At 55.5% G+C, this 24919-nt stretch overlaps 8 protein-coding genes across 8 annotated transcripts; 5 read left to right on the forward strand and 3 right to left on the reverse strand.

Moving 5' to 3' along the window:
- Positions 1–332: 332 nt before the first annotated feature.
- JCM15063_004060 (uncharacterized protein) lies at positions 333–1610 on the reverse strand (the record flags this gene model as incomplete). Its single annotated transcript, XM_076677104.1, has 4 exons — positions 333–508; positions 573–1133; positions 1203–1412; positions 1478–1610. The coding sequence occupies 4 exons, from the start codon at positions 1608–1610 to the stop codon at positions 333–335; spliced, it is 1080 nt and encodes a 359-aa protein (XP_076535623.1).
- A 168-nt stretch (positions 1611–1778) lies between these two features.
- PRP3 (U4/U6-U5 snRNP complex subunit PRP3) lies at positions 1779–4045 on the forward strand (the record flags this gene model as incomplete). Its single annotated transcript, XM_076677105.1, has 6 exons — positions 1779–1858; positions 1984–1990; positions 2053–2382; positions 2455–2628; positions 2699–3305; positions 3372–4045. The coding sequence occupies 6 exons, from the start codon at positions 1779–1781 to the stop codon at positions 4043–4045; spliced, it is 1872 nt and encodes a 623-aa protein (XP_076535624.1).
- Positions 4046–4665: 620 nt separating this feature from the next.
- On the forward strand, positions 4666–6369 carry JCM15063_004062 (uncharacterized protein; the record flags this gene model as incomplete). The annotated part of the gene is made up of 7 exons (XM_076677106.1): positions 4666–5447; positions 5512–5541; positions 5603–5682; positions 5751–5783; positions 5988–6093; positions 6153–6246; positions 6304–6369. 7 exons carry the CDS (start codon positions 4666–4668, stop codon positions 6367–6369), a joined length of 1191 nt encoding a protein of 396 aa, XP_076535625.1.
- A 785-nt stretch (positions 6370–7154) lies between these two features.
- On the reverse strand, positions 7155–11209 carry JCM15063_004063 (uncharacterized protein; the record flags this gene model as incomplete). Its single annotated transcript, XM_076677107.1, has 12 exons — positions 7155–7724; positions 7795–7845; positions 7938–8067; positions 8128–8213; positions 8287–8712; positions 8766–8879; positions 8945–9581; positions 9738–9996; positions 10069–10509; positions 10580–10806; positions 10884–10890; positions 11116–11209. The coding sequence occupies 12 exons, from the start codon at positions 11207–11209 to the stop codon at positions 7155–7157; spliced, it is 3042 nt and encodes a 1013-aa protein (XP_076535626.1).
- Positions 11210–11588: 379 nt separating this feature from the next.
- JCM15063_004064 (uncharacterized protein) lies at positions 11589–15014 on the reverse strand (the record flags this gene model as incomplete). Its single annotated transcript, XM_076677108.1, has 7 exons — positions 11589–12514; positions 12583–12949; positions 13011–13796; positions 13863–14406; positions 14479–14544; positions 14672–14688; positions 14790–15014. The coding sequence occupies 7 exons, from the start codon at positions 15012–15014 to the stop codon at positions 11589–11591; spliced, it is 2931 nt and encodes a 976-aa protein (XP_076535627.1).
- A 2953-nt stretch (positions 15015–17967) lies between these two features.
- On the forward strand, positions 17968–19468 carry JCM15063_004065 (uncharacterized protein; the record flags this gene model as incomplete). The annotated part of the gene is made up of 7 exons (XM_076677109.1): positions 17968–18021; positions 18091–18355; positions 18431–18729; positions 18801–18909; positions 18985–19009; positions 19071–19206; positions 19280–19468. The coding sequence occupies 7 exons, from the start codon at positions 17968–17970 to the stop codon at positions 19466–19468; spliced, it is 1077 nt and encodes a 358-aa protein (XP_076535628.1).
- Positions 19469–19997: 529 nt separating this feature from the next.
- On the forward strand, positions 19998–21299 carry JCM15063_004066 (NAD-dependent epimerase/dehydratase family protein; the record flags this gene model as incomplete). The annotated part of the gene is made up of 5 exons (XM_076677110.1): positions 19998–20207; positions 20293–20407; positions 20478–20648; positions 20725–20858; positions 20958–21299. The coding sequence occupies 5 exons, from the start codon at positions 19998–20000 to the stop codon at positions 21297–21299; spliced, it is 972 nt and encodes a 323-aa protein (XP_076535629.1).
- A 1049-nt stretch (positions 21300–22348) lies between these two features.
- Positions 22349–24862, forward strand: JCM15063_004067 (uncharacterized protein; the record flags this gene model as incomplete). Its single annotated transcript, XM_076677111.1, has 6 exons — positions 22349–22748; positions 22814–22902; positions 22969–23027; positions 23095–23561; positions 23650–23919; positions 23994–24862. The coding sequence occupies 6 exons, from the start codon at positions 22349–22351 to the stop codon at positions 24860–24862; spliced, it is 2154 nt and encodes a 717-aa protein (XP_076535630.1).
- Positions 24863–24919: the final 57 nt, after the last annotated feature.

Here is a 24919-nt window from a genome sequence, read left to right on the forward strand (position 1 = left end):
GAACCGCAATGCCGTTCTCGTCGTTTGTCATTCTCTCTCTAGTCCGCAGCTGTGGAGATTCTGGAGAGGTAGTCGAATTGCGCGCGCTCGGGAGTTTCGTCTGCTACCTGACCCAAGTCGACAGGCAGGACGTCCGCGAGACGTTGGCCACTACGGACTCTTTGCTTTTCCTCCTCCATGAGCTTGACAGCGACGCCCGCACACAAGCAGCGTACACACCGGAGAACACGAGTTCGCTTCAGAGCTGTCAAGTGTTGCATTGAGTGACGACAAGCCTGACTAGCAGAAGCTCGTGGTCTGGACACGAAGATGACAGCGATGCCAAGATTCGATCATTCGACCTCTTCCACCTCGAGGTACGTCGTCCACCTTGAAGAGACCACATTTCTGACGGAGCTGACAAGACGTGCTTCTGACTTGATGGCACCGGCGATGCCGAACGAGGGATGTCGAGCAAGAGCCTGAAGCGAATCTTTCTCGACTCGTATCCCGAGTTGGCCATGACAATCTACTCGGCAACAGCTCGTTAGACTCGCATCTCACAGAGGATCAGAGCAATTAGGAATGCTCACTTGCGCCTGCAAGCCAGACTGCTCCAGATTTCGTCCTCAGGACCGTGTTTGGTCCGGCCGCCGCGACCTGAACAATCTCTTCTCCGTCTTCGTCCGCGAAATTGTCTTGAAGCAACCCTTGTAAGGAATCGTTGACCGGATAGGGCTCTGATCCACCTCCACCGCCTCCGCACTGCGCGTCCTTGTCGAGACCAAACACGTACACCTCGCCATGTTCTGTCAACACGACCGAATGAAACGCGCCGGCCGCAAAGTCAAGAATCTTGAATCCGTCGAGTGCGTCGATTCGGCGCAGCTGAAGGTCTCTAGAAGCCACGTTTGGTATTCCGAGCTGACCGTATCGGTTGTCACCAAGCGAGAAGAGTCGTGAGGATGGGGATGCGAGTACGAGAAAGTGAGCTGCACCGGCCTCGATCGACGAGATCTGCTCGGTCGCAGTTGGGGTTGAAGGATAGAACGGCAAGTCGAGGGTTGTCGGCTGCGATTCTTGAACTACGTCGGACTCGACAGCGAAGAGGGAGTTGAGAGAATCGTAGAGCAAAAGAGTCGTCGGTTTATTGTCTAGAGACGTTATCGCGAGTCAGTGAGTGCAGACAGTCCAGGTCCATAAAGATGCGAAAGGGGACAAACCGGGAACAAGGAGAACCTGCCCTCGACTGTTCATGCTCGCGAGCCGATATCTGCTCGAGGTGATCACGCCGTCCGAGAGGCGCTGTACAGTACCATCCTGCAGCAAAACGGCGACAAATTCGTCCTGTCCGAGCCAAGTTTTGACCGAGGTCAAGGCGACGCTGCGTTCGAGAGGCAATCCTCGGACTGCGATGTCACCTGTCCCTTCACCTGAGAGACAGCAACGCGGGGTTCAGCTGGTTTTGCAAGCTCTTTCTGCGAATGCAGAGACGCACAGACGACGACTTGAGCCCACGAAGCAGCGAGAACCGTATCGCAGTCGGATACGAGAACGGGTTGAGGATTTTGCGTAGGCCGGCTGTCGCCTAGCTGCCCATGTTCGTTCGATCCAAAGGCATAGATTGGCATGAACGGTCGCCCGCGAAAGTAAGCGACGCCAGACTCGCGTGCGAAACTCGGCGCTCGCTTCCTCTGCTCCACTTTCGTGTCCGACCCGTTTCGAGTGATTCGCCCACGAGCTCGGCGTGATAGAATCGCCTCCTCGAGATACCTCGCTTCCTCAAGCACACTTTCGAGATGAGCGATCGCAAGCGTAGCAACGTCTTTGGCGATCAGGACCACGCCGACGGTTCTCCCAATGCCAAGAAGCTCAAAGGGTGAGTTGCTACTGCTTCTCAAACGGACTCGAGCAACTACGTGCATCGATAGACCCTGACGAGTCCTTTCCGCTCGTTCCTATTACGCCTCATCATCCGCCCCTGTACCGACTTACTCTCTATAGCAATGCGGTTGGTCTTCTCTTGATCTGCTGTACCTCAGGACGACCTAGCTGACAAGCTCGCGATGACAGCCTGCCGCTCCGTCGTTCAAGCCGACGCCGATCCTGCCGTTACCCGCATCAACTGCCGCCGGGCTAGATATCGCAGCCAAGCAAGCAGAGATCAGGGCCAAGCTGGCAGCCATGAAGGCGAAACTGCCGGGACTCGCAGGGCCACCGGGAGCGTCTCTCCCTCCGCCTGCAACCTCGGCTGCCCGACCCCCACTCCCGCCAGTACCCGGCTTGCCCAAACCCAATGTCGACCCTGAACTCGCTCGGAAAATTGCCGAGGCGAAGCGCAAAGTGGAGGAAATGGCCGCTCGGAACCAGGCGGCCGCGAAACCTAAAGTCAACCCTTACTTGGTTAGTCTCGGCCCTTTGATCAAGTTTCAGTTTGTCTCGCGCACAGCTGCTGACGATCTTTGCTGGCAAAAGTCTGCAACCTTCCAAGGACGAGAGAAAGAGCCTGCAATCGACCCCTCCATCGCAGCTCGAGGAGGATTGTCGATGGCTGCCCACCCGCTCCTGATGGACTTGAGCACCCCGACTGGCGAACAGAGCAAGAAGGATCGCTACAAGCCTATGGCGCCAAAGTTCTCGACGGTCAAGGTCAGCGTCCACCGGGTGCAATCGAATTGGTAGTGCAGTCGAGAGTTGACCTAGGCTTTTTTTCCCGTAGGCAAATGCGCGTCTTCCCACTCGTACCTCGACTCCCTCGCAACCTTCCACATCTGCAGATTCCGGCGCAGACTCGCTCAAGGAGACTCCTTTCTTCGACACGCGTCTCTCGCACACGGGTGCAGGCGTCTCCGGCAAGATGCACATGGGTCGAGGTCACGCTCGCAACGGCTTTACGTTCAAACAGCCTGGAACATACGTCAAACAGGGTGAGGCGATCCGGGCGGAAGCGAGGATGGAGGACCTCAAGCGGCGGATCACGGAAAGTAGTATGAAGGCGGGTCTGCAGAGTGATCTCGAAGAGACGGCCAAGAAGGTCAGGCGACCACCGCCGCCCGAGGTTGAATGGTGGGACGAAGCGTACCTCCCCGAGAAGACGTACGACTCGATGACTGCGCCTGCGCTCGATGCGAACCCGCTCATCTCGCACCTCGTGCAACACCCCATCTCGATCCCGGCACCGAACGAGAAGAACCAGGTCGCACTCAAGCCGCTCTTCTTGACGAAGAAGGAGATGAAGAAGATGAGGAGGATGAGGAGGCAGGCAGAGTTGAAAGACAAGCAAGACCGGCAAAAGATGGGTCTCTTGCCACCGGATCCTCCCAAGGGTGAGCCTCTGTCTACTTGACCACGTCTTCTCGAGACCCGTATACTGACTGTTCTGTTGCGCACAGTCAAAATCTCCAACATGATGCGAGTGCTCACTCAGGATGCGATCGCCGACCCGACCAAAGTCGAAGCGCAAGTTCGCCGAGAGATGGCACAGCGGGAACGCAAACATCTCAAGGAGAACGAAGCGCGCAAGCTCACGCCCGACGAGAAGCGCGCAAAGACGGAAGAAAAGTACGTCAAAGACGAAGCGAAGGGAATTCAGGCCATGGCGTTCAAGATCCGGTACCTCTCGGATCCGTCGCACAAGTTCAAGGTCAAGAAGAACGCGATCGACGATCACCTGACGGGTGTCATTTGTCACAACCCCAAGTTCTGCCTGGTCGTGGTCGAGGGTGGAGCCAAGAGTATCAAGCACTACCGCCAGCTCATGCTGAACCGCATTCGTTGGACCGAAGAATCGGCTCCGCGCGCAAACGATCCGGCAAGAGAGAACCCGGTCGATTCGGGTTCAGACATCCCGCGACCTGCCGGTCCATTCAACGAGGAAGAGCCGCCTCCATCGCTCGCGGACAATTACTGCAAACTCGTGTGGGAGGGAGTTCATCGCGAGCGCATGTTCCCCGACATCCGCAACGCGAACTGTCCGTCCGAGTTCAACGCGAGGGAGGCGCTCGGCAAGCTGGCCATGCTGTGGGATGTTGCGAAGGTCGAGGAGAAGGAAGAATTTGGCTACTAGTTGACTTGCACTCTACTGCAATTCCGATAGTTCCTTATGTGCACTTGAGTATACCTGAAGAAGTGCACACCTTCGATGTCATTTCGAGAAAATGAGAAAATGATGCGTGAGCGATTTCAAGATCAGACTCGAGCTCATCCTAGTCTCTCCCGCTCCTCGTGGGATCGCCACTCCGCCCTAGCTGGTTCAAGCACGACCAGCTGACTTCGCCCACACGCGGCGATCCTTCCCATCTGCAGAAGAAGGTCACGCGCTATCGTCTCCTGTCTTCAAAGTCTCATCACTTGATCACTGGCGCACTTGTCTTGCTCAGGATTTTGACGAAGTCTATGCCTGATTGGAAACGGCATAAAGACGCTACACCACTCTATGGTCAATGACTGCAAGACGCTGCGCTGTTCCCTCTCGTCCCGCGCATGTCATGCATCTTCCGGATCCTCGCTCGCGCCTCTCTCGAACGTCGGCTGACTACCCCGCTTCGCTCAGACCTCTCGGGCTTAGCGATCTTGACACATGGAAGGGGTACATGACCCGTGGGGGACGCTGCTCATGTCCCACTCGATCTGCTTCCTTGCTCTGCTCTGCTCTGCTTCGCACCGGACCTGGCCTTTCCAACCAGGATGTCTTTCAGCGATCACAGCGACTCAGACAGCGATCATGGACCTCCTTACAAACCGTTTCAAGCTGCGTCTCGTCACACTTATCTCAGTTCGGGTCACGGTGCTCGCCGTACACCTTCCCCGAATGCCCTTGCAAGACGCATGGAAGGCCTGACAGTTCAACAACAGCCTCACACACAACAGCCTCGCACGCCAGAGCAATCGCATCACCATGGCCATCATACTCGCGCCCACAGACCTCCCTCGAATGCCCTTGCAAGCCACATGGGAGCCCTTGCGCTCGACCCACCACCGCCTCGCACACCGCCGCCTCGCACCCCACCGCCTCGCACATCACCGCCCCGCACACCAGCGCAACCGCATCTCCACGACCGTGTGACTCGCTCCCAAGCGAATCCGGAAGCTCCTGGTGCACCGACCCACACGTCACAGCATCACTTCTGGTCGCAGCCTGAGATTCCAGCTTCCTTGGAACCGCATCAGGTCTTGCTCACTGAGTTGATGCGCTGCCAGCCTGTCAAGGAGTACAGGACGACCATGAACAAGGTCGCCAAAGACGAGCACTACGATAAAATTCCCTTCAAACTCGCAACAGAGGAGATACACGCACTTGCGAGCTACGGAAGCCGAGACGCTGTGACCTTCAGGGAAGCCTTCTTGGCTGCACTCATTCCGAAAGTGAAAGACAGTCAGCAAGATAGCATCGTCAAGTGGGGAAAGCTCGTGCCCGTTGCGCAGATGCACCGTCCAGCGATCACCAACGAAGCCAATGTCGCAGATCTGTAAGCTCTTCCCCCTGGACAGACCAATCTCAACACATATCTGAACCTGCTGCGTTACTTGCAGCGTCTTGTCGAACGTGTTGAACCCGATCTGGTGGGCTCTGTCGTTTGAGAATTATCGCAAGCATTGCCTCACGCGTGATTCACTCCACCAGCGAACTGCTCAACAATTTCCTCGACCTGAAGAATCACCCACACCTTCACATCACGGTTGAATCTCAGTTCGGCGTACTGAGTCCGTCGATCCCGCTTCTGGTCGAGCTTACGCTTGAACTGATATTATTCTCCTCGTCTGTCACATAGACTCCAAGCTCGACCATGTTATCTTTCTCACCGGTACGTGAAAAGAAGTACAAAATGAAATTGAAAAAGGAGGATGCTCTACTGATATCAAGTCTCCCCCCAGAGTCATATCTTGCGGACAACAGTGAAGGATACGAATTACTTGTTCCTCTTGTTATCATCGAAGAAAAGGGCAAGTGGCCTCAAACTCGCACACACGATATGATTGTCTGAGCTGAGTGCCACCGCTTCGCTTAGCTCCTGGGATCCTCAAGGAGAAGCACTGGGACTTGCATTATCGACGGAATTTACCTGAACACATCCCGAATGAAGCAGTTAAGACCCTTCTGCCTCAGCTGTTCTTGTGAGCTCAAACATGGCCTATTATTATTTACCGCAGTGCTGACCTTTGCCTTTCTGCAGGTACGCACACCGTATGCAGTGCTCCCGACTATTCTTGACCGATTACAATCACACTATCGGCATCCGACCCAATCTCCAGCAGCTCAAAGCCGCTGTACGTGGGCTTCCTAGCAGCTCAACAGAAATTCGACTTCCTAGCAGCTCAATACAGACTGTCGACGTCGGAGCCGAAGTAATCCTGAATGGACAACGCCATCCGAACATTCCCGACCCTTAGTAAGTCCCGTTCGATGCGCTCGGACGCGCTCAAGCACCTTTGACACTTCCATACTACGCAGCCAGCTTGGTTTCCGCATGGCGTTAGCCTTCGATGTCTTTTGTGCCCTCCTGGAACTCGGTGTCATTCGAAACGATGTATTCCTGTTCCAGTCTCATACCTGTGCAATCGCTCGACTGACCCATACATATACGTAACAGCTTGTATTAGCGACGCAGGGCGAGCCATGCGATACTACGCCGGATGTACGTACTTGGCAACTCGCGAATTTGCCTGACGAGTTGCTGACTACTACCCTGTGACACTAGGACCGCATTAAGGGCTTCTACAAGGATCATGGGCACGAACTGCAAAAGCGCAAAGAGAACTGGCATGGCGTGGTTAGTATGAGGAGAGAAACTTCTTGTGCAGATTCTCTGGGACTGACGCACAAGTCCAAGCAGCACTCGCCATCGGTCGAACGAGCCACACGCCAGTACCAAAACCGCCTGGACAATCCTTCCTCTTCGGCGGAGTGATGTTGCTCTCCTCGTCCTCCATAAAGCTTGTGACTCGCTTCTTCGTGTGTTCTTCCCATTATTTCCCCTCGTTGCCACGTCTTATCAGTTCCGTACTTTCTCCGAAACTCTTGCGGTGATTTCCTATTTGTTGCGCAATACACGTTTTCTCGGATTTGTCGATACCGTGACTCAAAAAACGTGCCCTTCGAAATTTTGAGTCGAGAAGAGTGCGAGATCCAAGCGTGAAGTTGCTGTGCATTGCAGCTTTTTCTCATTCTTTCCGTTTTACCAATTTGCCCACGTACTCCTCGGCAGCACCTGTTCCATCGCCTTCCAATGTTGCTTCGTGCCTTCGTACTGTTCCTGTTCGAGTCGGTACCGGTTCTTGTTCGTCAAGAGCCACTGTTTCCTCTCGTTCACTGCAGCTTCCGTATCTCCTCCTGCTTCCTCCTCCTTGAGAAGCTTGAATCGATCGAGTGAGATCTCTTGTTCGAGATAGTTTGCAAACACTTGTCTGCGAGCTCGAGGGGATGGGAACGACAAGAAATCGTTCGAGTTCGGATCCCTGAATTCGATGGGCACGAACCAAGAAGCGCTGCAGAAGACGACGAGGTTCTTGAGCGTGTCTTGATCTTCGACAGGAGGCCTGGTTGAACCGGAAGAGGAAGGGTTGTCTTCGAACGCTCGACAGTGAGGGAACGAGTGGACGAGGGTAGACAACACGAGTCTCGATGCGGCAGAGCCGAGACTGCCAGCGAAATTGACTGCGAGAATTCCCGAGCGGTGAAGACGGGTTCGCACCGTCGACCAGAACTCGACCGTGAAGAGCGCTGAAGGCACTTGACCTCCCGTAAACTGCACACGAGCTCAGGTAGGTCAGGATTGAGTACGACTCGACACGACACGAATATCGAGAAAGCCGTACGACGTCGTGAACGATGTAATTAAAGGTCTGCTGGCAGACGTCGAAAATCAGCTACAGGAGACGATAACAGATCAAAAGTATGTGAACCTTGCCATTTGACTTCCACCTCCGTTTGCAAGCCAGGTGCTGGCATCCTCGAGCACGACTTGTGCAGGCTCGGGCACCGCAAAGTATTCGCGAGCAAAATCGTACACAACGGGATCGATCTCGCAGATCGTGAGATTGACTCGATGCTGATCGAGCGCTCGAGCAATAAGACCTGCTCCCAGTCCGCTGCACGATTTGTGTATCAGTGATGTTTGCATTTCGGTCGACAGAGCGAACGAAGCTTACATGACAAGACCTTGCTCTGGCGACTGGTGCGGGATTTCGAGAGGGGTCTTGACCAATCGGATCAGTTCTTGCAGGATGAAAGTGCTCTGCGTTGCGGACGCAAGGCAAAAGTTCAGCAGTGCCTTGGAAGGCTAAACACACAAAGGCTTTCGAGCTCACATAAATGCTCTCGGCAGTCTCAACCACCTTTTGCTCTGTTGGCTCGATCCCCTGCCTCCTGAGCTCTGTCGCGCTGATTCCCGTCCATAGACCGCCGAGGAGCGAATGGTCCGCTCGCAGATAGCGGAATTGGTAACCTTGACCGCCTCCAATGTCGTGTTCGCCCACCATGATGATCCCGGTCAAGCTCTTTCGAGATGCGAGTACTCGCGAGGTCGACGTCTCGATGGGCGAGCTGCTACCACAATGTGAGGTCGAGCGCACGACAATGTGCGCGAGCCCGAGCGCGAGGGCGAACAAGATGAAACGCGGAAGAAGAGCAGGCGGAGACGAGTGTGGACGATGTTGAGATCTAGGGATCCGATGGAGTGCTGGATGTCGAGCGAAGAGGGCGATTGAAACGAGGAAGAGTCCTTGAAGCGGAAGCTGTTCGACCTGGCGGTAAGCGACAGCCGGCTGAGTCTGAAAGCGAGACATACGATGTAGCAGGATGGAACAGCAGAGAGATAGGAAGGTAGCTTATTGAGGGAGGACAAGCATTGTGCAATCGCCCAAGCGCTTGGGACGAAGAACTTTGGGAGAAACTCGGCACGCTGTACGAGGGAAAGACGGGGATCAGACAAGGTGTTGGGCCTAATAATTGTAGTGCAGTACGTACCTCTTTGCTGTCGAATTGCTCCCAGGTCCAGTTGGCAAGCGCTAGGAATGGTACAGCTTCGAGGAGGAAACGACCGGATAGGACACCCCTCTCCAGCCCGAGGGTGAGCAGCTTCTCGCCGAACCAGCGGACGAGACCTCGAGATAGGATCTTCCATCCTCCGACGATGAACCAGTAGGTCCTCCAGCTCGTTCTCGGCTGCAAGACACTCCGCTGGACGAGCAGGACACCAAACAGGGTCGCGTACAACGGGAGGGTCGTCTCGCGCGAATGGGTAGGAGCGGACGAGAACAGAGGATGCAACAGCTCAGTCACGGTCCCTTCAAAGAGGAACGGTGTACACGCGACTCCACAGGCGAGCAATTTGAGCGAAAGGGTCGGACGTGATGATGTGGCCTGCCGACTAGCGACGGTCGGGCTAGTTGCCCTTGCCGGCATCGTACAGTGTCCCGAAGGTCGATAGTCGCTAGCGAGCAAGACGAGTTTCGAGATGATGTTGAATGACGTCGCGACTTCTGAAGTCTGCACCGCTGGATCCGGAGGCTGGAGCGCCCGGAGCGCAGGCCCGCCAAATCGCCCCCGGTCGAGCAATGGCTTGGCTTGCCCGGGTCCTTCACTCTCAACTGGAACAGACTCCCTGGGTTCTCATCAAGTATCTCGATAGGTCAAGATAAGAAGACGTTCATTGGCAAATATAAGCGCTGTCATTTACTTGAATGCGGATGTGCCGGACACGCGCAGAATGGGGTCGCCACGGTCGGGTCAACTCCTTGTATTGCCCAGCTCGTAGTACGGCGTGTCTCCGTTCTTCGTGGCAGAACCATCATACGACACGCCATTCCCTCCTTGCGGTCTCGGACAGGTCTCAACGTCCGAATGTTGACCTTCCGAGCTCGAGTGCAGCGGGAGTTCATGCGTGCGTCCTCCTGCTTCGAGGGAAGACCCCGAATCGTGCTGGTGGAGGTGATGTCCGGGAGAAGTCGCCGCGTTGAGCGGAGGGATTCGCGGCGAGAAGGGAAGGTGGCAGTTGCGCGACAGCAGGGATGGATAATCTGAACGACAATCAGAAAAGGTCAGTCTCTTTTCTCGTGGCGACGCAGAACGTGTTTGCGACATCAGCATACATAGATGATAAGTCAAGATTGCAACGAGGGATCCGAGAATCGAACCAGCGATCACGTCTGTCGCGTGGTGGCGGTAGTCCATCGTGCGCGAGACGGCGATCAGACTTGCACCAATCAAGGGTGTGACGCTGATCCAAGCCTTGATCGCGTGTCCCCTGCGGTCGAACAAGTGCATCTTGCCCGCCGCGTACAGCGAAAGATACAGGAGGCCGGCGAACGCGAACGACGAGTGACCGGAAGGGAACGACTTGAAGCCATCGTCGATGATGTGGCCCGTCTGCACTGTGCAGACACGGGCCGCGGTTGCGAGTCCGTAGACCGGAAGGTTTGCGGCACCTTCGATAGGTTGACAACGCGAGATCATATCAGGTCGCGGTCGACCGACACAGACCTTGATCACCTGAGTAGCGACAGTCGTGATGGACACGGACAAGAGGAGACCTGTACATACAGATGATGTATGAGACTCCGCATGCGGTGAGAAATCTTCAACGCAGTGATGCATGCTCACCGAGGACACCATTGTGCACGTCCCAGAAAGATCTCCTCCAAAATGCTCCCGTAATGACGATCAAGATGGCTGGGATCACGCCTGCGTAGACGATGCATTCTGCAAACGTAATGCGCTCGTGCACGGCAAAAGTGTGCTGAATCGATGTGTCGAGGAGCGAGAACTCGCGCTTGTAGCCTGCTTTGTTCGTGAGACCGCCGATGAGTCCCACCAGGACGATGCTGAGACTGGTACGCGTAGAACATGACCCGAGAGCAGCGTCAGTCTTGGTTTTCAACGGCTGATGGGTCGGAGATGGGCATACATCCAATCTGTAAAGCATGCGTATGTACCCAGGTGTCAGCTTTGCGTACAATGGTGCGTCGTTCACGCTCTTGAGAGGTGCCAAGGGTTTGTGCGGGGGAAGGGACGGGGAGGCGGTGTATACGCATAACGGAGGAGGGAAGCTCAGACGCTCGTTGGCCATACCATCCGGTGTTGGGACCGATAGTCTTGCTTGCAACACGCGAAACATTCGAAAAGCCGAAAGTCCTCACCTGGCGAGTACGAGTAGATGATCTTGCGGAGTCTGCCCCCGCTCGAGTCGAACGGTTTCCGTTCAGGCCCGTGAATCACCCTGTGCAGATCCATCGCTGTAGCAAGTACCGAATGGAATGCCGCAGAAAAGCGAGTCGAGTGAGAGATGCAAGGTGCAAGAGGAGAGCAAGCCCGTCGGTCCAGGACTCCAGCGCCCATTTCGAAATTGCCGAAATTGATATTTGTTTGCTGGATTCCGCCTCGACTTTGCCTCTTCCCAGCCAGGTCTGGTTGGCTACGACCACATTTATTCGAGATGCACACCAGTACATGGGGTCACCTGTTCGAGTCTATCTGCTATTTTGACCTTCTGCGGGTTATGCTATTTTCGAAGACTCTCGCACAGGCTTGAGCTTGATCGCAACCAGGTCATCCAACCGGATGTGTAGCGAGAGGAGAACAACCTCTGACTGCTGCTTTACCAACCTGTAAACTACCAAGGGGTTGCTAGCGTTGTGAATCCAAGCGCTGAATTCATTCCTCCTCCATTGGATCCATCAGCGTGGCCCAGAGGCGTCCCAATTCTCTCTCCTCCGACTTGATCGAATCCAAGTCCAGTATCTGGAAAGCCGTCGAGCATCCCGAATGCGCCCGATTCGAACGTCGAATCAAAGTTGCGCCAAAACTCAGCGGTTGCGGCATCCCCCGCTCCTCCGACGCCAACTGCTCCTGCTCCTCCGACCCCGATCGAGCTGTCGTCTCCGGCATACCCGTTTAGGCCCTGAAGGATGCGGTCGAACGCGTCCTGGTTCAGTCCGTCAGAATGATGCGATTCCGAGGGTGACTGGTTGTCGAATGCGATTCCTCCGTTTGACGTCGACGGCAGAGTCGGAGCAAAGTAAGGGAACGTCGAGCTTGCAAATTGTGGAGAACCTTGCACAGGTGCCGACGGCGATCCGTTGAGCGAGACGACCCGTTTCGCGACATCGCCAAACCTGCCTGCATCGCTTGGACCGCTCGCTTTCCGCTTACGAGATGCAGACGACGGCAGGGCCACGCGACGGTGTTTCGCTTCCTCGGCGAGCAAGGTGCTCAGCAGCTGCACCCCTCGAGTCGCGATTTGCGACCCTTCGTCGGACAATTTGCGCAGCTGTTCGAGCGCGAGTTCGACTTCTCTCCGCTTGTTTGGGATGTCGGGATCCGCTGACGAAGACTGGAAAATATCGAGGATAATGGTCGTCGAGGCGGCAATCGTGTGGAAGGGCAGCGTCCAGAGATGCTGGTAGTGAGTCTCGCTACCGCGAGCGATCTCCTGAATGACACTACGCGCCGCTTCGATCGCAGATCTGCGTGAGTAGGCGTAGCGAGGATCACGGAACGATCTCCCGAGAAAGACGCGATGACATGTGAGTAATTTGTCTGAATACAGCGAGCGAGTCAGTCGCCTGTGCGTGTACTTTGGCTGGAAATGGGGGAATCAGGCGCACGCGAGACTGAAATGACAAAGTAGTGCCGCAGGTGCTTAATCCAGTCTTCGCTGTTCGGGTCTTCAGCCTTGAGGTATGGCGGCGATTCCTCGATGATTTTTCGGATTTGTCGATCCACCTCGAGACACAGCTCATAGCTTGTCTCTCCCGGTGAGGTCGATGAATAGACATGTTCATAGTAGCGTCGAATGCACGCAGCGAGTTCAAAGGTCACGAGGATCTTTGAGGCAATAGTAGGTTCGCTGAGAGGTCGATGCATAAGGTGTCCAGCGGAAAGATCCGTATCGTGGCAATTGACAGGGAGCGGGGTTGTGAAGTGTGTAGGGAAGACAGAGTAGGCGCGCCGGAATGGAATGCTGAGCCAATCCTGCAAGTCAGAAAGATGCGTTAGTCATGTTCGCCTGGAAAGCCACGAACAGGATGCTCACTTCGATGGTCAGCATATACCATAGCCGCTTCCTCAATTCTCGCTGGATCAGTCCTTTGATACCTTCTTGACTTTTGGGATCGATGCCGTTCGCCCTCCTCCTGCTCTCCCACTGCTTGTCGCTCGCGAAACGATGAATGTTGAGATGCTGAGCTATCCGGATCCCGCTCGCGAGCAGAGTTGCGATCAAGTCTGACCCTCCGACTTCTTGACACGATATGATCATGACGACAATCGTCTGGACCGTGTAGATCGAATGCTTCGACAGGAAGTTGGCCCGATGTAGTGCTGCCATGGATGCGTCGAAGTACACCCGCGGTAGTTTCGTTCGGTCTTCTGTCGAGATCCCAGCTTCCTGTGCCTCTGCTTGAGACATGTGCTTGACTCCGACACACAGCAGCGAGAAGTACAATGCAAGCCAAGCTTGATTGACGAGCTCGCCTCGTTTGTCGCCCCAACCGAGAAACTCTGAGTGCTCCGCTCGGAATTGCCCGATGTGAACCGCACAGTGTTGCCACGATACGCGGTCGAGAGAGTAGTTGACGATGAAATGGGAGAGATTTGGCGGCGGCAATGATGCCGATGAGACACCGGTATGGGAAGAATTGCCTCGGGTGGGCGAGTTGGCATTCGAAGCGACGTCGTTCTCGGTGACGACGGAGAGGTCAGTGGTAGGCGATTGACGACGAGCGAGCGCCGGTGGAGACGCTGCTTCCGGATCGTCTTCTTCCGGCCGCCGTAGTTCAGCCCGGTGGAAGTGGTCCTCCTTGCGATCTCGACCGAGAGCCTAGACCGAAATTTATCAGCAATTCATCTCTGATTCACACAGAGAATGCGGCAGTCGCAAGCGTACGAGATACTCAAGAGTTACTGCCGCTTCGACCTCGCCATCACTTTCTGCCATGCGTCGTTCTCGTTCTGCTGCTTCCTTGACCTTGCTTAGATTCACTTGCGTGGGCGGCAAGGGATACTGCGCAGGAGCGATCGCTTCGATACGATACGCGGATCTTGGCTCGTACTCTTCGGCGCGACCGTCAAAGTTGTAGCCTTCTTGCGATGATGGACCGGAAAGCCCAGCTGAGGCCGGACCTTCAGCGACGATGCTCTGTTCCCTCGACATGCCGGTTTTGGCGGCGAGAAGATTCATATCGATCCCGAATAGAGGTTGCCCATCCTCATCATAGAGCCCCGTTTGCGGCACAAAGGACCGCATAACCCGCTCGAGATGACACAAGCGTTGTCGAACAACATTGACCGAGCGGGTGATCGCGTCGAATTCGGAAGTTGTCGCTAATCTCGGTTGAGTTGGGGACGCGGTCGCAGCGGGACTACCCGGCGCGACTATCGGCGGGGGCCCTCCGAATCCGAGGTCGACGTCTTGCTCGAGGCGACAGAGACTGCGCAGTGAACGAGTGCGGTCTGAGCAGCGATTATGGACAGTTCAGGACTTTGACATGACGGAAACTCACTGCACTTTGCCGCGTTTGATGCACTGATTACAGCCAGGCACGACTCGGTCGCATCGGATCTTGCGTCTGCACATAGAACGGTCGCGAGAAACTTAGCGAATGTTCGGAGCGCGAGCCGCATTTGCCGAACGCAGGAGCTCCAAAGAACTGCACGAGACCTTTCTTTGACGTTGCGACGCGAGCGGGAACTTACCGCGTGCATTCAGTACACTGTCAGGCGAGAACAATGTCGGGTCAAGGCGAGACGGCGGGGCAGTTAGCATCCGGCGGCTATCTCTGATAAGAATGCGCTCCTTGAGAGCGAGACGCACCGACCACGAAGGACGCTGGCTCTTTTTCTTGGCCGGCTTGCTGCTCGCACTAGGACTCGGCGCCTGAGGCGCAGAGACGGAGTCGCCGTCTGCGTGGACCGAGGTTGTCGGCGCCGTGTTTATATCGCCGCTAGTCGATCCGGATGCGATTGAACCCGATCGGTCAATCGCAAGGTCTGGTGGGCCGTTGCTAGTTGTCGTAGACGCTCTCGCGCGAGGCGGCATGGCCGGTTGGGTCAATCTGTCGGATCGCAGAAAGTGGAGCTATAGCTAGCGCGCGCATCTCTTGCACGCGCTTTCCGGCGGCGCGCGGCCGCGGATAATAGCGGCTCGCCGTTCGGCGGCGTCACTGACTGGTACATAGATTAGACAATCTTGCATGATTGCCTAGACGAAGCCCCATCAACCTTGAGCGGCACGGTCCACAAGATCACGGCCAATGCTGGCATATCAAGCGATCGCGAAAATATGAGGTCAAAGACGTGATGGACATTGCATGGCAGGGCTATCTCTGTCTGTCTACAAGGCTAGCAACGTCAGAGCCGACGCATACGCCTGAATAGATGTTGACCCCCTAATGACCCTGCCATCCACAGTTGCATCCACCTCCAAGCCTTGTCACACAGCATTACCCGCGTTGAAGACCCGGCGATGAGATGCACCCGACGAAGGGCAAGGTGTCTAGGGCGTCGTCTCGAGAGTGCAGGAGAAACTCCCACAAACTCGAATCCGTCCGTCTTGGCACTTCATGAAATGAGGAACGAAGCGTGGGGATGCGAGCCATCCCCGCTAAGGGACAGCCGCCGCTTGAACCAGAGTGTTAGAGGCCAGTTGTCTCGCGAGAGATGCTTCGAGGGAGAAGATTCGGGAGAAGGGTGGAAGAGAGTCGATGAAGCGTGCCGAACTGCCGAATGACCACTTGAAGATGACGAATCCAGCGTAGTGTGAGCAATGACCAGAGCAGTGCAAGACCGCTTGCAGGCGCTAATTGTGTTCGAGAGGCCACGAGGAGAGCTTGAAGTAAGACAGCTCGTCCAAGAGGTGACCCCCCGAAGCCTCGAGCCGATGCAAAAGAATCGCTGAGAAGATGGAATGACGAGGCGAGACTGCCTGAGCGTTTGTTGCAGACATGGCGAGAAGGGTCGGAAGCGGGTTGGGTCGGTGCCAAACTTCGGCGTTCAAGGTGAAGAGAGAGAGCCTGCAGGAAGCGTCGCTGTAGTCATGTGTTGACTTCTGGCGCCGATGTCGGTACTTGACGACTTGCGAGCGCCATCGTGAGCGGAACGCAAAAGGGATGAAAAGCAGCGTGAGCCATTGTGAGCGAGAATTTTCCGGGTTTTCTCAACGATTTTGTCTCGCAATATTCGCAATATTGATTAGGCAGTCACTGCTATGATAGCCCTGCTGTCGCACTTGATGCATTCATGTCTACGAGTAAAAAATGTCGCTCAATTGTCTAAACAAGCTCTAGGACGGTGATTCCGAATAAACGCATGTGGCAGAAAGTATTTTGATGTGTCCGGGTGTACCATAATAGCTCTAGAGGGGCTTCTCATATGCCACGAGTTCGAGCTGTCTATACAGACTCGTACGGGCTGCAAGCAGCTGGCAGGTCAACAGCTTGAACATGCGTGTGCAGGTGATTCGCATTACAATTGCGCATGCGCTCGCCGTTAACCCTGCAGCGAGCTAGATTGAGGTCGCCGCAGTCCGCAGAGTGTACTGTACGATGTCGCCGCACCGCTCTGTGTAGGCTCGAAAAGAGCCGCTGAGACGCCTTGTAGTCATACCCTGAGCTCGGTCATTTGCAAATATGCGCCGCGGTCCTTTAGAGTCCTAGTGCAATGAATGTGATGAGCGGATCGACTCGATACCAATGCTACGAATATTCTGGGCTAGTAGTCCTCTGCTCGACAGCAAGCTGTATGTACAGGGTGGTTCGCTTTGGTGTCACTTGATCGCTACAGTGCTCCTGCCAACTCCAGCGCGAAAGCCCTAACGTACGGAATTCGGATTGGTACCGCTATCAGGCTGTACTGTACATGGAACAGAGGGTATTATAAGAAGGGCTCGATCGTCATTCTCGAATGTCGGTTCTCTTGGTCGCGAATCTGTCCAGCTGACTCGCGCCGCTATTCTGCCAAGAGATAAGAGAATGCCGGGCTTGGCTGTCCTCTCTCATATGTAAGCCCAAGAAATATATTCGTGCTGTGGTTGCTTCTACTTCTTACCCTCTTGCTCTGTCACGATTTCCCTCCAGCTCTATCACCCACTATCGACTGTCGAAGGCGCACGTGATCGACAAGTATGGAATTCTGATCGACCCTTTCCTCCTCGAAGCCTTCCCCACCGGCGGATGAATCGCGCCAAATGCAGGTCGAATGGCTCACCCAGGCTGAAGGGATCAGCCGTCTCTTTGGGATGGAAAGAAGCTCAGAAGGACTTTTTGTGCGAAATGGCAAGGTACACCGCGCGTGGTCGAGGGTTCGTCCAGATTCTCCGGCGAACGCCCTTGAGCTGTGTGCCCACGAACCGAAACCGTGAACCTCCTGCGCGGGCAGACTCCAGAGCCTGGAAGGTCGGCTCGATCGGAGCCGGACGCGCGCCGCATGGAATTTTCAACTCGGTCACATGAGCGGGTCTCGCTGTACGACTCGCTCGCAGAGCAAATTGTCGACGCGGCGTGCCAGCACCAGGATTCCAGGAACCCACTCTGTGGCATCAGGCCACTCGGCATCGGTCGTGCTGACCAGCTTGTGCTTACTCAGGCTTTTCAGCTTCGGAACGCTCGGCGGGCGCCATTGTTCAGCTCAGCTGCTTCCTTGGCTCTGGGCTGCACGCTTCGTTGAGCCTTCTTCGCCTTGCCGCCGAATGCGGACCATGCACACAAACCCTATTGAAATTCGCGCACACGCCGTCGCGCCGGCCTTCTTCCCGTCTCCCACTTTGAGAATGAAGCTATTTTTGGGATGGATTTGCATCGAGCGCGAGTATTTGCGGGGCCACTCATCTTTCGAGCCTTATCCTCCGCCGCAGAACCCCCACTGTGGCATTGGACCTTCCCTGGACCTTGTTTCCTCGCTGTTCGTCCGTTTCCTCTCCTCCACGCTCTCTCTTTTCTTCCTTATCTACCCCGCATCCCACTTTCGAAACCACACGGGAACTTCAGAGATCGACAATGCAAGGTCAACGCGATCACCTCAACCGGAATGCTGGAGATGTCGAAGTCGGAGTGAGTGACGACCGCTGATGCTCACCTCAGTCAGCATGCGTGCTGACGCTGCCGACTTGCGTGTCAAAGGTGGCAGACCTCCTACGCCAGAATCAGGTCGCTGAGACCGGTCACCAAGCCGCACACCTCCCCGCACCGCCGAAATGGCTCGTCACCTGGGAGCGCCGTCGCCCTCCTCTCCTCGTCGAGTGCTTCGCAGAGTTCCTCGGAGTCGGAGTGTACGTGTTTGCGGGTGTCGGTGCCTCGGCGACTCTCCTCATCACGTCCGCCGCGAAATTGTCCGGTTTCGGATCGCTCTTGACCATCGGTTTGGCCTACGCTCTTGGAATTTCTTGTATGTCCTCCTTTCTCTACTGCGAGCGAGCGATCTGCCAGATGACTGATGCTGCTATTTGTGCGAAACCTCCAGTCGCCATCATCATTTCTGCCGGTACTTCTGGAGGTCACTTGTCTCCCTCGTTCACGATCGCATTCTGCTTGTTCAAGGGTTTCCCTTGGAGGAAAGCACCCTTCTACATCATCTCGCAAATCCTCGGCGCCATGGTGGGAGCACTTATCGTCGCCGGCATCTTCCACCAGCAATTGGGCGAGATTACCGCCGAGTTGCGAGGGCTTGGCCTTGAAAAGGCGATCTTCACCGCCCAGGGACCTGCTGGCCTCTATGGATTGATGCCTGGCGCTGGACAAGAACTTCGATGGGCCTTCTTCGTGAGCATTCTTGCAAATTCGTCAAAAGTTCCAGACATGAGCTCACTCTATTCTTTCCCCATGTCCGATAGAATGAGTTCATTGGCAACACTTTCCTCGCCATCTTGGTCTTCTCCGTGCTCGACGCTTGCAATTTCTTCGTTTCGCTCTCGAGCGCCCCCTTCGTCATCGGTCTCGGATGTGAGTCGCACGCGCTACTTGCTCCAGTACATAGTCTCACCGTACTGATCCGCTACGTTATTGCATTTTAAATAGATGCCATGGTGATCTGGGGATTCTCGTGAGTGACAACGCGCTGCTATCGACGCCGAAGCTGGTACTGACTCTGGCCTCATCGACAGGATCAACTCGGTCGCATTGAACAATGCTCGTGATATGGGAGGACGCATTGCTTGCGGCATCCTTTACGGACGACAGTGCTGGACCGCATCTTCGGGATACACCGCTATCGCAGCTTTGACCACCTTCCCTGCGACCGTGAGTCTTCCGCTCACTCTTTCCGAGACTCCCTGGCCATGTGACTCACAATCTACTACGTTTCGACGAACAGATTTTCGGTGCACTCATCCAGACCCTCTTCCTCTCCGACTCTGCCCGCATGATCGTCAACGCGCCTCCTTCGCACGCAGCTGCTGTGGATGCGATCAACGAGTCGCGAGGTTTCCAGATCCCCTCGCGCGCGGTCACCCGTGAATCGGTGTACAACCACCCCACCAACGAGAAATCTGGATCCGTTTGAATGAACTCGCACTGCTCTCGCACAGTATCAATCCCTACTTCTCTTTGTATTTCTCTCTAGGTTGTATACGCTTTCGAGCTGTTCTGCTGGCCTTTGCTCGCATTCCTTGTCGTCTTTCTTATTGTAATCTTTCGAATCTAATGAGTGCAACCTCCGTTTCCAAATCTCATACCGTATCTGGCCCGATGTTGCGATCAGTGCGGCCGCGACGAGGCTGTTGGAGGTGCGGCAGCCTGCAGGGACATGCGCAGGCTGACGTATACGCAAATTGACGCTCGATCCGCTTGTGCGCTCATAGTTCTGAGCGCGCATCACGTGATCGCGATCGGATCTGGTGTCGTAGTGTCCCCTGTACGCCGAGATCAGTGGCTCCACATTTGTCATACATAGTCAGCTTGATAGGCCACCGGCATCGCATGGGGTATGTCGGGCTCTTGTCGACCAGCTGGAATGACGCAATCTCCGAAATTTGCAGCAACGGGCTGACTTGTTCTTTCTTCCCCTCAGCACACTACCTGATCCAACAAGAATGTCGACGACTAAACCAACTCTGTTCCTCGTCGGGACTGGCTTCATCGGAGGAACGCTGCTTACTGAGCTGCTCAAGCAGAACAAGTACGAAATCGCGGCGTTATCGCGCGATTCTGCCAAGGCGGACAAGCTCAAGGAGCTTGGAGTACGGCCCGTACGAGGATCGCTCGACGATGAGGTGCTCGTCGAAGAATCTGCGAAAGCTGACGTGAGTCCTCCGCTCTCGATGTCATCCTCGCGATCTCGGTCTTCGCGAGCGCGAGATCCAAATGTTGACACTGTTGAATTGACAGATCATCATCCACACCGCGACGGCGGACGACGAACCTTCGGTCAAATCTATCCTCAAAGGACTCGCGCAACGTCCTTCGGACAAAACTCCCGCCATCTACATCCAGACTTCAGGCAGTACGTCCTGAGAATGTATCTGTCACCGCCCAGATGGATACTGATCAGGGTCAACTTGTAACACCCGTAGCTGGCGTGTTGACTGTCCCCCTTCACCCCGAGTCGATCTACTTTTCCGACGAGGATCCGGAACAATTTGATAGGCTCGTTCCGGACCACGCTCCTCATCGCAATGTCGACCTCTTGATCAAGCGGGCCGTAGAAGAGGGCAAATTGAACGCCCGCATTTCGATCATGCTTCGTAAGGTTTTCACCTGCTCTCCGCGCAACCCGAAGCGTCAAAGATGCTCATGTCGCCTTGTTGCATGGCTTGGCAGCTCCCAACATTTTCGGACGCGGTACCGGTCCGTTCAACAAGATTTCGATTCAGCTGCCGCGCTGGATCCGACGCTCCATCAAAGACGAGCAAGTTACCCAATTCGGGCCCAAACGCTGGTGGAATCACGTTCACGTGAGTGTCCTTTCCTTTTTGCTCTACCCTGCAGGTCCTACCTGAGCGAGTTGGCCGTGGGAATACTCGGTACTGATTCGCAATCGTGACGTATCGTAGGTCTCGAACCTCGCGCTCGGCTACGTGACTTTGCTCGAGCACATTGAAAGCGAGCTCAAGGTGGAATCGCAACCTCCGTTGTACGTGTTTTGCGAGACGGGCGAGCACCAGTGGGAGGGGTTGGGCGAATTGATCCACCGCACGCTCGAGGCCAAAGGTCAAGTCAAGAAGGAACCCAAAGTGCTCGAAGACGCGAGCGACAACGATACCGAGACGGGCACGCAGTCCCGCGCGCACGCAAACGTGTTGAGGAAGTGGGGATGGAAGCCGACCGAGAAGGAGACGGTCGAAGAGAGCATCGTCGCCGACATTGACTACATCCTTTCTGAGGAGCAGAACTAGGACGTCGAGCTGTTACAATAGTAGAGACAATGTTTCGCAAGGTTCAAGCGTACTAGGCACGGACACCTTGAGCGAGAAGGGTTGGCGAATGCGTTTGCTAGCCGAAACTAGGGTAGACGCGGAGGCGCAAGTCGACCAGTGAGTACTGTGAATCGTGACCGTAGCCGCGCAAGTGCCTGTGCACTCTTCAAGCGGGTCTGGCGCGAAGTGAAGAAGTGAGAAGTAATTGATTGCCCGAAAAGAAAACCTCAGAGAGGCGTCAACAGAGCAACTAAAGCTATAGCGTGCTAGTATTATACTGAATCTGCAAGAAAGTGTAAATTGGGTAATAGAGTGGTCATATACACAGAGCACGCCGGATGACACACCTGAGGGATCGAACCTGCAGGGAAAACCCGTGCCGACTATCAACAAGTAACGACGAGAGGATAGCAAAGAAGGATTGCGTCTCCACACATCTCGTTCCCGCGTCGCAATCCTTCTTTGCTTTCCTCTCGTCGTTACTTGTTGATAGCGGGCACGGGTTTTCCCTGTAGGTCCGATCCCTCGGGTTTTTAATCCGGCCTGCTCTGTATAAATACCCCCGCTATTACCCCACGTTTACACTTTCTTACAACCTCAGTAAACTACTAGCACGCTATAGCCTTAGTTGCTCTGTTGACGAGGTGAGAGATCGTTCGTGACTGCAGGTCGAGTGTCGAGAGAAGCCTAGAGGTGAGCGAGCCAAGATTGTGTGGAAGCTCGCTTGAATAGCACAGTGACAGCGAGAGACAATGAGTGACTGCGACGTTTCCGAGGTGTGAGTGAGAGATGAGAGAGAGAGACGACGACGCGTGAGGGTTTTGTCGAATGTTCGGCCACTTCTTCTCACCCTCGTAGACAGTTCACGCTCGTGATCAAGCCGATCTCGCACTGCCCTCAACTCTGATTCGAACCGAACGAGGGCACACGCCGCCGCGACCCACGATCGTGAAACCGTCCCCCCGCATCCCGTTCAACCGCTCGCTCGAACGCACCCCGGGCAATATCTGGCTCAGCCTGGCGCTCGCATGAACTCGAAGAAACCGCCTTCCAAGTCGAAGAAGGCTCCGGTCTCGTCCACTTCTTCGACGACTTCGACCTCGACCTCGCTGCCGCCTCCCAAGAAACGCACGAGTTCGGCCCAACCTCCCGACGAACACAAGCGCGCGAAACGTACCGCAGTCACAACTGGCAAGAAGAGTCTCAGGGAGGAAGAGCTTGGCGTTGGTGGAGAGATTGAAATCGACGACGACGAAGAAGACCCCGACGACATCGATTCCTCGAACCTCGCCCGAGAGTCGCATCAACTGCACATGCCGCAGGAGGAACCAGCTGGGATTGTCCGCGCGCCTGACGAGGATGATCTCGACGAAGATGACGAAGAAGGCGGAGATGGAGGCATCACGCGTTGCGTTTGCGGCGACGACAGTCCGTGACATTTCCTCCTCTAAGATGAGCGATGAACGATACTGATACACTTACGCCGTCAACAGACGAGGAAATGTCGAGCGGTTTGATGATTCAGTGCGATACTTGCAAATGCTGGCAACACGGTCCTTGTGTTGGCCTGTGGGAAGAAAAGGTGAGCGAGCCCTCGTTCTTCGCATCTCTGTTCAATGTAGGCTGAAGCTTGCGGCCCTTTGGCTAGGAATGTCCAAATCGCTATTTTTGCGAATTGTGCAAACCGAACCTTCATGGACCTGGAGGGTACGGTCTCTCCTTTACGCTTCGTCATACAACACGCGACTTGACTGACTATGTTGGACCATCGCAGACTTTTGCGCAAAGTTTCGCGAGGGAAGAGTGCGGCAGCGTCGGCATCTGTGCCTGCTCGACGAACTCGATCCCCGTCATTGTCGAAACCGACCCAAGCTTCACACTCGCCTCCGCCTCCACCTGTTGCGGCCAAGTCACAATCGACGGGAGTTGCTGCAGTTGGTCCTCCAGCAAAGAAACGCTCGACGATGAACTCGCGCGATGCTGCGTACGACGACGCGATCGCACTGAGCATTCTCGAAGCGGGAGGCGCCGCACGCAGGGACAAGCTCGAAGGGCGAGATCGAGACAGCGAAAGTGACAGCGAGGGAGACAGTGACCGAGATCTTGTCGACCGGAAGGACAAGAAGGCACGCGCCAAGTCAGGTTCGGCTAGCGCAGGACTCGGGACTGCAGCAGGGAAGGGCGCAGGGAAGAAAGCGAGCGGCCTTCCAGGGACGAAAGGGCAAGTTCCCCTGCTCGAAAGTATGTGTCGATTCGCAGCTGACCAGTAACTACTATGTCCGAAACAGGAGAACAAGCGGAGCGAAAGCGATCTCCAAATCGAAAGCAGAATTGCTCTCGGATTCCTCTTCAACGCTCGTCGTACCAAAAGTCGAACCTTTCCTTGAACACGACCACGTGGCGGCCGAGAGCAAAAGCAGTAGGGCCAGAAATATCTCGCCCGAGTTGGGAGGACCTGGCGAGCAGACGAGCGAGATTGCAAACCTCAAAGCGACAGAGTCTGGACCTGTGGTTGAGCATGAATACACTGGAGAAGATCAAGTTATGCAGGATGTCGAGCATGTGGACGAAGCTGCATCAGAAACGGCCAGAGATCACGGTGCGTTTTTGACACTTTTGGCGTATATAGCGCTCCGAACTGATGTGAGCCACCCCTCCGAGCGCGATTTGCAGGTGCACCCGAGATCTCGCCTCAAACATCTACGAGCGCTCTACCGAGCGTCCCGTCTGGATCAAGCTCTGCCAAGGGGAAACATCCGAATCAGTACACTTACCGTGCCAAGAATGGGCCGGCTGCAACTACGTCCACCGGTGCGCGCAATCCGCGTGCATCTCCCACGAAGCGGGCACACCAGACGGACTCGACGAATGGATCTGTCGCCCCAACAGCAGCAGCCGCAGTGACCAAGGCGAATGCCAAAGGCAAGGACAAGGCGATCCCAGCGGCACTCGTGCTCGGAGAGAAGGACCGCGAACGATTGCAATGGGCGTCCGAACTCGGCATTCACCTCGGCTGGGCGATGCCGGAGCACCTCAAACACCTCGCCCACCTCTTGCCGAGCGCGATCCCGGAACCGATTCACGTGCCGACGCCTACTTCGACGTCCGCGGCGTGCACATCAAACCCGTACAATGTGTACCCAGAGCACAGCGAGCAGTTCGACCCGAATCGAGCATCGTCTGCGAGCGACGGTGGCAACTTGACGCACTTTGAGCCGCCGACCAAAGTCAGGTTCCCGGGCAAGCGGGTGACGATGCCCGAGATGAGGAAACGAGTCAAGACGATGGTCGAGTACCTCGACAAGGTGCGGCAAGAGTTGGCAGGCCGAGAAAAGAAGGACGAGGTGTTGAGACGGGCGATCGAGGCGAACCGGTCGCGCACGAGCGTGTATCCAAACGCGAACGCGAATGGCAGCGAGGCAGGGACGCCGACACAAGGCACGACGGGCCTCGGTACGTCGGGGATATCGGAGAACACGTTGAGCTATCTCGAAAGTCTCGGGCGCGAGCTCGTCATGTTCCAGCAGAGGTTCGATTCGTGAATTCGTCCTCCCGCTCTCGTTCAACATACCCCCCATCTCGGTCGTTCTGTCGATTTT

This window comes from Sporobolomyces koalae (genome assembly GCF_050403365.1).
Source record: "Sporobolomyces koalae JCM15063 DNA, S_koalae_JCM15063T_v1_ctg7, whole genome shotgun sequence".
Classification (NCBI taxonomy): domain Eukaryota; kingdom Fungi; phylum Basidiomycota; class Microbotryomycetes; order Sporidiobolales; family Sporidiobolaceae; genus Sporobolomyces; species Sporobolomyces koalae.